Below are 13,154 nucleotides of genomic sequence, written 5' to 3'. Positions count from 1 at the left end.
ATGCATATATTTTTTTTAATAAGAACAGTTAAAAAAGGGGGGGGGGGAAAAACTAAAGTGGCACACTGCTCAGCAGTCAACACTCAGCACTCACTCAGCACAGCACTCAGCACTCAGCACTCACACTCAGCACTCACTCAGCACAGCACTCAGCGCTCAAAACAGGCCGTGTTCATCAACCTGATGAGCACAGAATGCGGACGCCTAATAATATATACAAACCACTGAAGCTAGCCTCCTTCATTTTTCTTCATTTACTCTCGGACAAAAAATCAAACATGTTGCCTGCGTCCTCTTTGCCCTTCCCTTCCCTCCTCCTTCTTCCACTTCTCTTCCTTCTCTCAGCTCTGTTCCTATCCCTGTGCCTTAGACGACCTAAGCATGGCCAGAAACAACCGCCAGGGCCACCGGCCTGGCCGGTGATCGGCAACCTCCACCAGTTGGGTACTCTCCCGCACCGATTCCTTCAGTCTCTCGCGAAGCGCTATGGACCCATCATGTCCTTGCGACTCGGACAGGTCCCTGCTGTTGTCGTCTCTTCCCCTGATGCCGCCGAGCTTTTCCTCAGGACGCACGACGTCGCTTTTGCCAACCGCCCAAGGACTCAAGCGTCGGATTTCCTTTCTTATGGCTCCAAGGGGATGGTTTTCTCTGAATATGGCCCTTACTGGCGCGACATGAGGAAGCTCTGTACTTTGGAGCTTTTTAGCTCATCGAAATTGGAGACGTTTGCTCCCTTAAGAAGGGAGGAGTTGAGACAGCTGGTGAAGTCGATTGAGAAATCGGCGGCGGCGAGTGAGGTGGTGGATCTGACGGAGAAGGTGGAGCGGCTTGTAGAAGACATAATGTATAAAATGATATTTGGACGCAACAGGGACGATAGGTTTGATCTGAAGGGTCTTATTCATGAGGGGATGAAATTGGCTGGAGCCTTCAATATTGCAGATTTCGTGCCTTTCTTGGCGCCACTTGATATCCAGGTACCATTATCAACTCAACTACATATTTACTGTTCTTATTCCTTCTGGTAAATTCAATGCTTCAGCCAGCAAATTAAATCTGTCCGTTGTCTAGCTGCGTCTCAGCTTTTGATCCAAGAGCGGTCCAAGGTGAAGCATTGAACACACAAGGGGGGGATGATGGGTATGGGAATTTAAGAGAATTCACGTCTTTTCAAAATAATTCATTCACGGGTGGATAGGGTTATAGCCGCGCATGGCCTGACCTTAATAGCTTAGGGTAATATGCCTCTCTTTTTATGTTTTTTGTAATATTGTAACCTCACATATATTTTTTATTATTAAATTTTATATAAAATAAGTAATACTTTAATGCGATTTTAAATTTTTTTAAAAAAATAAAAACTTCATTTTTTTTTATTATTTTAAGATATTAAAATATTACGCATTTTATGTAAAATTTAATATAAAAATAAAAAAATATTATAATAGACTTTAAAATATTACGCATTTGATGTGAAATTTAATATAAAAACAATAGGGGATGTGACCCTCTTCATCCTTTCAGAGACGTTATCAAGGAAACTAGAATACTTTTTCATAGGAAATGGCACGTGCGGATGCATCACAGAAATAGGCAACATATTAGAACTGCGGATCACTTAACTATGTTATCTAGATAGCAATTTTTATACCTTTCATCAAAGCCCATCTAACATCCGTGAGGTGGTAGTTGACGAGGGGTAGCTTGACTTGTACTTGTGTTTGTACTTGCTGTGTTGATGTATTGATTTCAGTTTTCATGGGAAAAACAAAAGTCTTTTTTAAAGTGCTGGGGCTATTAATCTCTTCCTGAGACCAGACGAAGTGACACATCCCAGTATATCATTAATGAGTGGTGTCTAAAGCGCCTGCGTTTTGATTTTATACACTCCACTCCCATCTGCCCTTCTTCAATGGAACTGCACAAACCTATTGTTCTTTCTCGTATAAGTCATTGCTCAATGGCATATTCAAATTGGATTTCGTTCCATTTTTTAATGAGTTTGAATTACATTGAATAAGAAGTTAGTTAATTATAATTAGTCCGAATGTTTTTCAAATTGAAAAATAGGTCGTATGTTAAAAAAATGAATAAGTTGATATTGACTCCAAAAAAAAAAAAGATATTAGCAACTATTGGACACACCAATTAAAATTAGATTATAGCTAGAAAGTTAGAGGGTTCAAGTTTCTAAAAAGCAAAAGAAAATGGATGAAATTATGCACAAACAATATAATGGATTAAGCAGCATGGAATAATTAACTTTTGGAAAGATTTAGTATGCCCCCGCCAGCTCACCATTACAAAATCAAATTGAAACCATGGCACGTGGTTGGTTTTAATGGCGGGGGCAACTTGTTTTCCTGTCGTAGAAATATTGTAACTCTGGTTGAGTTATAAGTCTGCACCCCACTTGCTAATACGACACCAGAAATCTCTTTCCACATGCACAAAATAGAGGGAATCACACGTCCTTCTATACCATTAAATTTCTGTCGGCATTACATTATAGAAAGTCCGAGGGCTCAAGTTTCTTTTAAAAAAAAATTGGGTGAAATTATACCCAGCAGATTTAAGTTAACTAATAATCAACTACAGTATTAGTTTTTGGAAGCTAAAGTATATTCCTTTCGATTTAGGGCTTTACAAGACGTTTGGTGAAGACGAGCAAGGAAGTTGATGAGATATTAGAGACCATTGTTAGAGAGCATGAAGAGGCAGCACCAGAAGAACAGAATAGACAACACAAGGACTTCGTGGACATACTACTCTCTTGCATGGATACCAATTACGATGATCACCACAACTTTGTCATAGATCGAACCAACATCAAAGCCATGCTTCTGGATATGATTGCTGCTGCATTAGACACTTCTTCTGTTGTCATTCTGTGGGCTTTTCCAGAACTCTTAAGGAATCCAAGAGTGATGAAAAAACTCCAACTCGAACTAGAAAACCAAGTAGGAAAAAGCAAAATGGTCGAGGAAGCCGATTTGCCAAGGTTGAGTTACTTAGATATGGTGGTTAAAGAGACTATGAGACTATACCCAGTTGGACCCTTACTAGTCCCTCGTGTGTGCGGGGAAGATATCATAATCAATGGCTATTACATAAGGAAGAATTCTCGAATCATAGTGAATTCATGGAGCATAGGAAGAGATCCTAAGGTATGGTCTGATAATGTGGAAGAATTTTTTCCAGAGAGGTTCTTGGATGGCAATATGGATTATCGAGGATATGAGTTCCAATTCTTACCATTCGGTTCTGGTCGAAGAGGCTGCCCTGGTCTGCAATTGGGTTTAATTACTGTTAAGCTTATCTTAGCACAGTTAGTGCACTGCTTCAACTGGGAACTTCCGGAGGACAAGTCTCCAGATGAGTTGGATATGACTGAGACATTTGGTTTGACAATGCCAAGAGCTAATCACTTGCTAGCTCTCCCATCTTATCGCCTACCAATTAATTGATGAATCTTAGTTTGAGGCGTTTTGCAGCTCAATAATAGCTCCACCCCTTATATCCTAATCGATGCAAAGCATGTTATTGTAACAGTAGAAGTTTAATTAGTTAGTCATGTGTCAGTGTAATCTTTAATGGAATGGTTAAAAATTAATTATGTGATAAATTTGTTTTATAATGTCAGTTGTGCTTCCATATTTTCAAATAAGCTTTATATATTGGTTATCTTTTTTTCCCCTTTGAAAGGTAGCGCTTCTTCTATTTTGTGACATATGAATAAAAATATTAGAACTCATTTGGGAAAAAAAAAGTATAAAATATTTGAATAGGCACAATATCGGCGAGCTATTATTTGGGCTATTGCCTCGTTTGTGCACCCAATTGATTAAGGTGAAAAACAAGGAGGAAACGAATAGTAGAGAAGGGTTATCCAGTTTCAGTATTCATTCACCGCCACATGTTATTTGGGCCACAGAGAAACCATTGACCGAAAACACAAAACTCAGCGTCGGCTCTGCTGATGTCACCTTCGCACACCGCGTTTTTCTTTCTGGGTACTGAAAATCACACCACGTTTCAAACATTTTAATTTGTTACAGGAAGCTTTCTCACGACCCTTTTAATAATTTCATTTGAATATCTTACATATTCTTTTAATTTTTACTTTTAATATTGGGTGAAGGGACAAATTTACTTATTATAATACTCCTCCGGTTCTTAATATGGAACCTAATTATTGAAATGATTTTGATCTTAAATATAAGACCTATTTCTTATATTTATCAATTTTTTCTAAATTATCCTTATAGATCTCTCTTAACCATAATCTAAGTAGAAAAGAAAGAGAGGATATTAAAAAAGATGATTGTGGTGTTTTAGGAAAAACATGTCATATTTTTTATAATTAACAAACTTACCTAACTTCTTTAATCCAATCAAATTAATTAAATAAGTCTTATATTGAAGACTAGAAGAGTATTAAAAGAAGTATCAGGCATCATAATAAGATGCAAGGGACAAAAATGCCCATGAACAGTATAAAAGGATGCAAAAATTACCATCGCCGTTAATTACTTCACGGTTTTGGAAAATTAACGGAGATGACACTTTTGTCCAGTTTCGTATGTATTTTGCTCCTAATATTTTATTATGGTGTTTGATGCCTTTTTTTTTTTAATATTATGATGAGTAAATTTGTCCCTTCACCCTTTAATATTTTAAGATTCAAATCTCATTTTTTTTCAACATGTTATTCAAATAAGTTTTAATTAAATTGATTTTTTTTATAAAAGCCTATTTAAAAATAAATCATATTATGCTGATTGATTTTTATTTTTATTTAAATTTATAAAATAAGTCGACATAAAAGTTACCTTTGTAGGCATAAAAAAAAAGTTAATTTTGTAAATGTCTAAACAAGTCGTTGTGTAAGTTTTCAAAAATTATTATAAGAGATTAAACATGAAATAATTATTATTTGAGCTAATTTTAAAAAGGTAAATTATCTTCTCAGGTGATATAAATTATTAGTTTCTTAAAATAATTAATTTTAAAAAAATGGTTTAAATGACTAAACAAAATTTTTAACCTAATTTAAATAATAGTTATCTCATATTTAGTTAGTTACCTTCTCAAAGTCGCTTTAAAAAGAATTTAAAAAGAAAATTTAAACAAACATATCCTCAGTAATTACCTCCCCGCAAAACGTTATAAATACAACCCCACCTCATGTGTAGAGCTAGTAATACGAGCTGGGCCCGCGGGTCCAGCCCGCCAGCCTATGGCGGGCTTTTGCCAACTCGCCAAGGTGCGGGCTACTCCAGCCCGCACCGTTTTCAGCCCGCTTTTTTTTTTAAATTTTTATTTTTATATAATTTCTAATATATTATACAACATAATTGGAGGATTTTAACCCTCAAATCTCATATTTACATCTTCTCATCCATGTAATTGCATATGTAATACATACATAAAAGATGTACTTAATTAATTTGGATAAGAAAAATAGTCAAATTAATTATTTTAGAAAAAAATATGTGTTAGTTTTTCTAAAATATCTTCTCAAATTATAAAGTAATCCTCACATTATTTTATTATAACTCATTACTCAAGTTTAAAATGCTAAGTCCAATTTTAACATTACAAACTAAGCTCAAACCTATACAAATAATAATATTTCAAAAAAAAAAAAAAGTTAGGCGAGCCGGCGGGCTAGCCAAGGCGGGCTCGGGCTGGCAAAATGTCAGCCCGCCAAAGTACGGGCTGGCCCGTATCTGCATCGCCAGCCCGCATTTCCAACTCTACTCATGTGCTTCCTCATTCAGTTCCTTCCCCTTTCTGACACAAACACTCATCTAAAGTCTAAACATGCTGCCTCCATCTTCATTATTGCTACCTTCCCCACCATTTCTCTTTCTTGCCGTATTTCTCTTCTTCACTCTATGACTTTTACTCCTACTCTCTCACTTCAAACCAACCAGAGATGGCCAGGAACAACCGCCAGGTCCACCGGCATGGCCGGTGATCGGCAACCTCCACCTGTTGGGTACCCTCCCCCCCGGTTCCCTTCACTCTCTGGCTAGACGATATGGCCCCATCATGTCCCTCAGACTAGGACAGGTGCCTGCCGTTGTTGTCTCTTCCCCTGAAGCTGCTGAGCTTTTACTCAAGACGCACGACGTCGTTTTTGCCAGCCGCCCAAGGACTCAAGCATCGGAGTTCCTTTCTTATGGCTCCAAGGGAATCGCTTTCGCTGAATATGGCCCTTACTGGTGCGACATGAGGAAGCTCCGTACTTTGCAGCTTTTTAGTGTGTCGAGAGTGGAGATGTTTCGTCCCATGAGAAGGGAGGAGTTGAGAGAGGCGGTGAAGTCGATAAAGGAATCGGCGGCGGCGCGTGATGTGGTAGATGTAAGTGAGAAGGTGGGGGACGTGATAGACGACATAATTTATAGAATCATACTGGGATGCAAGAGAGACGATAGGTTTGATTTGAAGAGAATAGTTCAAGAGACGCTCAGCTTGGCAGGAGGTTTCAATATCGTAGACTTCTTGCCTTTCTTGGCCCATTTGATATTCAGGTATCTTTTTTTTTATTCCAGTTTTTAAAAAGAACATTTGGTTACAGTTTTTGTTTAGAATTTAATTTGTTAAAAAGATTTAAATTTGAACAAGTGCAACTATAATTCATAAATGCAACTTTTTTTTTCCTGGCTGTGTGCAATAATTATCAACACGGAAGTCATTTTAGCACAGCAGGAAAAAAAGATTGCACTCACAGGTTATAACTGCACGTTCTTAAATTTAAGTCCTTTTAGCCAATTAAACTTTTAAACAAGGATTTTTTCCCCAAATTTTTCTTTTTAAAACTAATCATAATCTTTTGGGGCAAAAAAAAAACATTCTTAATATTAAAGAACCAAATTTCTAATTACTCTAATAAGCTACTCTTAATAGGTCTTCAGAATAATCAAATGCGAAAGCATATTGATGAAAATACATATAATAAAATCTGCAATTACTAAATAATACAAAAAATAAATTAATACTTAAAAAATAGAAAAAATCACCAAAAAAGACTGTGAAAATAGGAAATTTCAAATAATAACACATTACAACATCATCAGTATTGATGATAATTGATAAACAAATCATAACAATTTTTGTGAATTAATTCTTGGTTTGTAATTTTTTAATTTTAAGGTTTTTTTTTTGCGATTTTTACAATAAATTAGCCCTTCGCACTAAGTTTTGTTAGACTTCTCAAACCCATGTAAAAAAGGCTACATTTTATTTTTCTTTCTCCCTTGCTTGTATGTATTTAATTTGTTCTGTGGGTCCAGAATCAAAATCTCATACAAGCCAAAAATTTGCGTGTCACATTGTCAATCTACCTTTTATTATAATTATACAGTTGGTTACTTTGCTCTCCTTTTATTTTTACTGAAATTTTTTATTTAAATTATACAGTTGGTTGCTTTGTTTACCAATAAGTGATTCTCAGTAAAATATAATAAAACAGAGAGAACAAACGTGACAGATAAAAACTAAGCTAAAAAATATAATTAAAAAATTTAAATTAAAGAAGATAAAAGAATTTGAGTGAAACTAGATTGTTAACTCAGGCCACACATGAAGTTAGAAATAAGCTGCAAAATTTTAGTTTTTTGAAAAGTACTTGTTCGGTCCTTAATATAAGATCCGTTTAACTAATTTGATTAGATTAAGGAAGTTAAATAAGTTAGTTGATTATAAAAAATGTGACACATGTAACATCCTAATTTTCATATATCTAATATGTAAACAAATTTTTATAGAATAGGTAGAGGTTAAATATACATATATGTAATTAAAATAATTCTGATTTTGTGTGTGTGTGTATGTGAAAATGAATAAAATAGTGATGTTAAGAAGTTCCACATTGATTAAATGATAGGAAGTGGATAAAATAACAATGTTAAGAAGTCCCACATCGACTAAATGATGGGAAGAGGAAGCTCTAGGAGCCTATATATAGGTGGTAGTAGGGGAGAGTTAAAGATGAACCAAATAATTTTCGCACAAAACTGAGATAGTCTCAGTAAAGTGCTATTTACGGGTCTGTAAACCGTTGGATCGGGCTGCAATTTGGTTAGCTGATCCTAGACTTCAAACTTGTTAGTTTCAATGGTTAGATCGTCAATTCAATGTCTGAGTTACAAGTTCTTAGGTATGTTTTTCATTTATTTTTTTTACATTTGGTAGATAGTAGTTAGTGTTTTTAAATTTTTTCACCGTTGGATTAATCCGAAATTTAGAGAGTAGTCTTGTAACATGTAAGACATTAAATTCAATAGTTGGATTAATAATTAGTCTTCTACAGTAAGAATAAATTAACTTATATTGAGGTTATCTGTCTAAATTCTTTGAAGATAGAACATAAGTTATAAATTGAGGGTTCTTTATCTAGGTTGTGAATTTGGTACTTCAAATGATATAATTTAATAACTAAAGATAATATAAGTTAAGGGAGCCTAGGAATTGAATATAAATCATCATATATATGTTCTTACCCCAAACCTTAGAAAAAGCTTTTCGAGCTAGAATTTCGAGTAACAGCTGAATGTATTAGAGGGAGCGTTAAAGTTTAGAAATTTATGAGTAGTTTACTCTAATACTGTAGAAATAAATTTTTAATTTCAATTGTAGATATAAACCATATTGTGGCATTTTCGAGTATGGGCCTCGTTTGTGCTTGATTGTTAGTTAGGAGACCAGGTAACTAAATTTCTATCTATTACATGCATTGGTATGAGGTTGGTGAGTGATTTTAACCAAGTTTCGTATACATATATTATGTTTTGTATGAACTGTCTTGTGGGATATTTTTTTGAAAAGGATTGAAATCGTTTGTATTGTTAGAAATTAATGATTATGACTATGAGGTGTTATTTTGGAATTCGGTTGATTATGCATATAAATATATTATTTTGAACCCTGTGCATCTAGTTTGGGTGGAGGAAGGAGATGATTGGAGTTATTGAGATTTGTATACTTATCACGTGGTATCGGCCTCTATACGAAGCTCTATGGTTGGCCACTATTATTGTCTCACTAGTTCTTCGAGGGACTGCGACACCCTACTAGTTCTTCGAGGGGGGACCCATAGTCCACCGAGTGCTCTGTGGTCTTTGGCCGGTCCATATCACTTGAGTGGTGAGCTTGTTAGAGTAGCTAGTAAAATGAAAAGAACTTAGCCCATGGGTCCAGTCGGTGGAAATAAGGAGGATATAAGGATGAATTTGAGTTCATAGATTTCATATGACATGGTATCTTCATTATGTTTATATCTTTTGAATAAATGAAAAGTATGTTATCTTTTTTGAAATCATCATTTGCATGAGATTGCCAGATACATTTGACCTGTATGGTTATTGTGAGTTCAACTGTTAGATAAGTGTCTATTGACTATTATTAACTCTGTGTATCCCACCTGACACCTCGCTAGCCCATGCTAGTGTGTGTGATAGGTAGGGATTTAGTTATTGAGACATTGTCTCATCCCTATTGTTTAACATTTTTCAAGTGAAAGCTTTAAGGGAGGGACGTCAGGGAAGGCTCAGGAGGAGTAAAGCTACATTAGCAACTTGTAGCGTCTCCTCGATTTATGAGCTATGTTGTATCCTGTATATTGCCACCTTAGGATAAATTGCTTTTAATTGATTCATGCATTAATATTTCTTATGTCCTTTGAGTGTACTATTGTGGTATGTGTGCTGATAGGTGGCCAGAGGCCTAGGATCGCATATTCGCTTGTGATTTGTTTATGAATTTATTAAAAAGTATGAATTAAGATTTAATTCTTAATATTATGATTTATGAGCTATATTATATGTTGTTTTATAATCATATTAGATGAGATTGATCCTTTCTTATATAGTTTGTATTTGAGTGAGTTAAGAAAAGTTCTTTTATCTGTAATAAGATGTATGATTGGGTGCTGCTCTTATCTATCACGGATAATAATATTATATAATTAGTTAGGGTAGATGATTGTGATATAATTTGAGTTTGTATTTAGCATGGTTTGGTTATAAAAAGTTATTTCTTAAAGTTACTATGAAAAAGTTAAGTTTATCTGTTTATTTAGGAAGGTTATTTTATTTTTGGTATCAGAGCCAGGTTATTCTCACTACAAAAGTTAAACCCTTAATCTAACCGTTGAATTCAATTTCCTATCTATCATGATACTATCCTTCAAATTATAGCTCAATCTAACGGTGAATGAACTTTAAAATGCTAATTTACTATTCAGAACTCTATCTGCTAAATCCAAAAGATATAAATGAAAAACATACCTAAAAACTTGTAACTTAAACATTGAATTGACGATCCAACCATTGAAACCAACAAGTTTGAAGTCTAGGATCAGCTGACCAAATTTCAGCCCGATCCAACGGTTTACAGACCCGTAAACAGCACTTTACTGAGACTATTTCAGTTTTGTGCGAAAATTATTTGGTTCATCTTTAACTCTTTCCTACTACCACCTATATATAGGCTCCTAGAGCTTCCTCTTCCCATTATTTAGTCGATGTAGAACTTCTTAACATTGTTATTTTATCCACTTCCTATCATTTAATCAATGTGGAACTTCTTAACATCGATATTTTATTCATTTTCTCTCTCTCTCTCTCTCTCTCACACACACACACACACACATAAAATCAGAATTATTTTAATTACATATATGTATATTTAACCTCTACCTATTCTATAAAAATTTGTTTACATATTAGATATATGAAAATTAGGATGTTACAACATGTTTTTTCTAAAACACCATAATTATCTTTCTTAATACCACATCTCCCTCTTCTACTTGATTATGGTTGAGGGAGTATCCATAGGTATAATTTAGAGAAAATTGATAAATATGATAAATGAGTTTTATATTTAGGACCAAAACCAACTCAACAATTGGGTTCTATATTAAGGACCGGAAGAGTATAATTTTGTACAAAATTTTATAATATATATAACATAGTTTACATTAATCCTACAAAATTTGTTACTGGTACTCATATTAACGAAGTATTACTGATCGAGGCTTTTACAAAATGCTTAAAGACGAATGGCAAGGAAATTGACAAAATGTTAGAAATGATCATCAAAGAGCATAAAGAGGCACAAGCAGTACTGTAGAAAATGCAACACAAGGACATCGTAGACATATTACTTTGATCTCTTGCTTGAAGGATTCTCACGACGATGAACAAAATCCAGTCAAAGATCAAACCAATATCAAGGCCATACTTTTGGACTTGCTTTCTGGTGCAATAGACACTTCTGTCACTGTTAGTCTCTGGGTTTTCTCAGAACTCTTGAAGAATCCCAGAGTAATGAAAAAACTCCAACATGAGCTGGAAAACCTAGTAGGAAAAAGCAATTTGGTTGCCGAGGTTGACTTACTTGGACATGGTGGTCAAAGAGACTTTGAGACTACATCCTGTTGCGCCATTGCTGCTCCCTCGAGCCAGCACCGAGGATATAACTATCAATGGATATTATATAAGGAACAAGTCACGAGTGATTGTGAATGTGTGGGCAATAGGACGGGATCCTAAGATATGGTCAGATAATGTGGAAGCCTTTTATCTAGAGAGGTTCCTAAATAGCAATGTAGATCTCTGAGGAAAAGAATTCCAACTGATACCATTTGGTCTAGGTTGAAGAGGATGCCTTGGCATGCAATTAAGGTTAATTACTGTTAAGCTGGTTATAGCACAATTAATGCATTACTTTAATTGAGAACTTCCACAAGGCGTTTCTCCTGATGAAGTGGATATGACTGAGAAATTTGGACTATTGATTCCAAGAGCTAATCACTTAGTAGCTCTTCCATCGTATTGCCTAGCAGAGTGATTGTTGTGCTTAATCATGTTAGTGTAATTTTCTTTATAACCTGAACTGTTTAAGATTATGTAATTTGCGTTATGATTGGGTCTTTCCTTCCATATTTTTTAATAGTTGTTACATAAATTATTATTAATTTTTTCTTAACAATGAATGAAGAACACAACAACCACATTATATTGATGCTCATAGTGTCACACCTTACTATTATATTGACTTGGGTTCCTTTCAAAATCATTTTAGACCACATTGGATGGTCTTGGGCTCACTTTTCTCTATAAAAACGTTAATTTTCAGATTTTTACTGTTCATCTGATAAAAATCTAGTTTTTCTGGCCCAACTTCAAAAATTCATAACTTATTCTACAAAAATCCAATTGGGGTAATTCAAAATTCTACTTAAGGCTCTTTGAGTCCTCTTTCAAGAAAAAATAATCTCATCATCCAATTCCTTATGAGAAAGTGTCAGGTTTTTGAGAAAAGCAACACTGTCCATTTGCCAAAAACCCTGATTCCCAGATTCTGACCATTAACTTTGAAAAATCATTATAAATCTTATACTGGGCTATTTTTAACGTATTAGCTATCAAATTGAAGCTCAGGAAGTTATATTTCACCATACCAAATTTCAGGATTAAACACATTCGGGAGCATAATCAAAAAGTTGCGTGAACCAGTCAGGGTCAGTGTGCTTCAAGCACTGTTAGTTTAATATTTACATAACCAAAATGAGCTCACGAATTTTGTGGCTAAACCCCACATATTAGCCTTCAATCTACAGCTTTCCCTTGGAGGATTCAGGCCCTAAAATGTTACATTATTTTTGGGGGATGATATTTTTGAAAATCCCAGTAGCAAATTAACCAATTATAGCACCAAGCAAGCATCATTATTATGCATGATCATATTAGCTACTATTGGTGAACTAACATGCTTATCATTTGGCAAACTCAAACATGCAAAGGCCAAAGCAAGATACTATAAAGAGCAGCCATATAACAATCAAGAAAGCTCAACCACAATAATAGTAATTAACCATACAATAATCAACAATGCTAGTTAGTGGTAGTAGCTAGGTTTAACTTACTACCTTGCTCTAAAAGTCTTAGCTTTTCTTCCTTCTCCTCTTTCCCTTGACAAATATCAAACCCTAACCATGTGATCCAACAAAAAGGGCAGCCATAATCATTATTCAACCATGAAAGAGCAAGAACACAAAACAAAACAACTCTTGAACCATAAAGCTTCCTCCTTTGTTCACTACTTTTAGACTTGGTTCTCTTTAACCCTAAAAATCA

The 13,154-nt window shown here is 34.8% G+C and overlaps 2 protein-coding genes across 2 annotated transcripts; both read left to right on the top strand.

Moving 5' to 3' along the window:
• The first annotated feature begins 278 nt into the window (after positions 1-278).
• LOC114756339 (cytochrome P450 CYP736A12-like) lies at positions 279-3,626 on the top strand. The gene is made up of 2 exons (XM_028945279.1): positions 279-980; positions 2,643-3,626. Exons 1-2 carry the CDS (start codon positions 279-281, stop codon positions 3,468-3,470), a joined length of 1,530 nt encoding a protein of 509 aa, XP_028801112.1. The 3' UTR covers positions 3,471-3,626.
• Positions 3,627-6,060: 2,434 nt separating this feature from the next.
• Positions 6,061-11,567, top strand: LOC114756338 (cytochrome P450 CYP736A12-like). Its single transcript, XM_028945278.1, has 2 exons — positions 6,061-6,372; positions 11,199-11,567. The coding sequence occupies exons 1-2, from the start codon at positions 6,061-6,063 to the stop codon at positions 11,565-11,567; spliced, it is 681 nt and encodes a 226-aa protein (XP_028801111.1).
• The last annotated feature ends 1,587 nt before the right edge of the window (positions 11,568-13,154 follow it).

Source organism: Neltuma alba, unplaced genomic scaffold (assembly GCF_004799145.2).
Source record: "Neltuma alba isolate B1F8T4 unplaced genomic scaffold, ASM479914v2 tig00010388_pilon, whole genome shotgun sequence".
In the NCBI taxonomy this organism is placed as follows: Eukaryota; Viridiplantae; Streptophyta; class Magnoliopsida; order Fabales; family Fabaceae; genus Neltuma; species Neltuma alba.
Note: the sequence above shows the minus strand (reverse complement) of the source record. Positions and strands in the feature narration are given on the sequence as shown.

What these genes read in the sequence shown, in the direction of transcription:
- LOC114756339 (XM_028945279.1), top strand. Translation starts at nt 279, where the DNA reads ATGTTGCCTGCGTCCTCTTTGCCCTTCCCTTCCCTCCTCCTTCTTCCA. An exon ending in TGGCGCCACTTGATATCCAG is followed by an intron (nt 981 to 2,642) that starts GTACCATTATCA and finishes CTTTCGATTTAG; the next exon opens with GGCTTTACAAGACGTTTGGT.
- LOC114756338 (XM_028945278.1), top strand. Translation starts at nt 6,061, where the DNA reads ATGTCCCTCAGACTAGGACAGGTGCCTGCCGTTGTTGTCTCTTCCCCT. An exon ending in CGGCGCGTGATGTGGTAGAT is followed by an intron (nt 6,373 to 11,198) that starts GTAAGTGAGAAG and finishes TCTTGCTTGAAG; the next exon opens with GATTCTCACGACGATGAACA.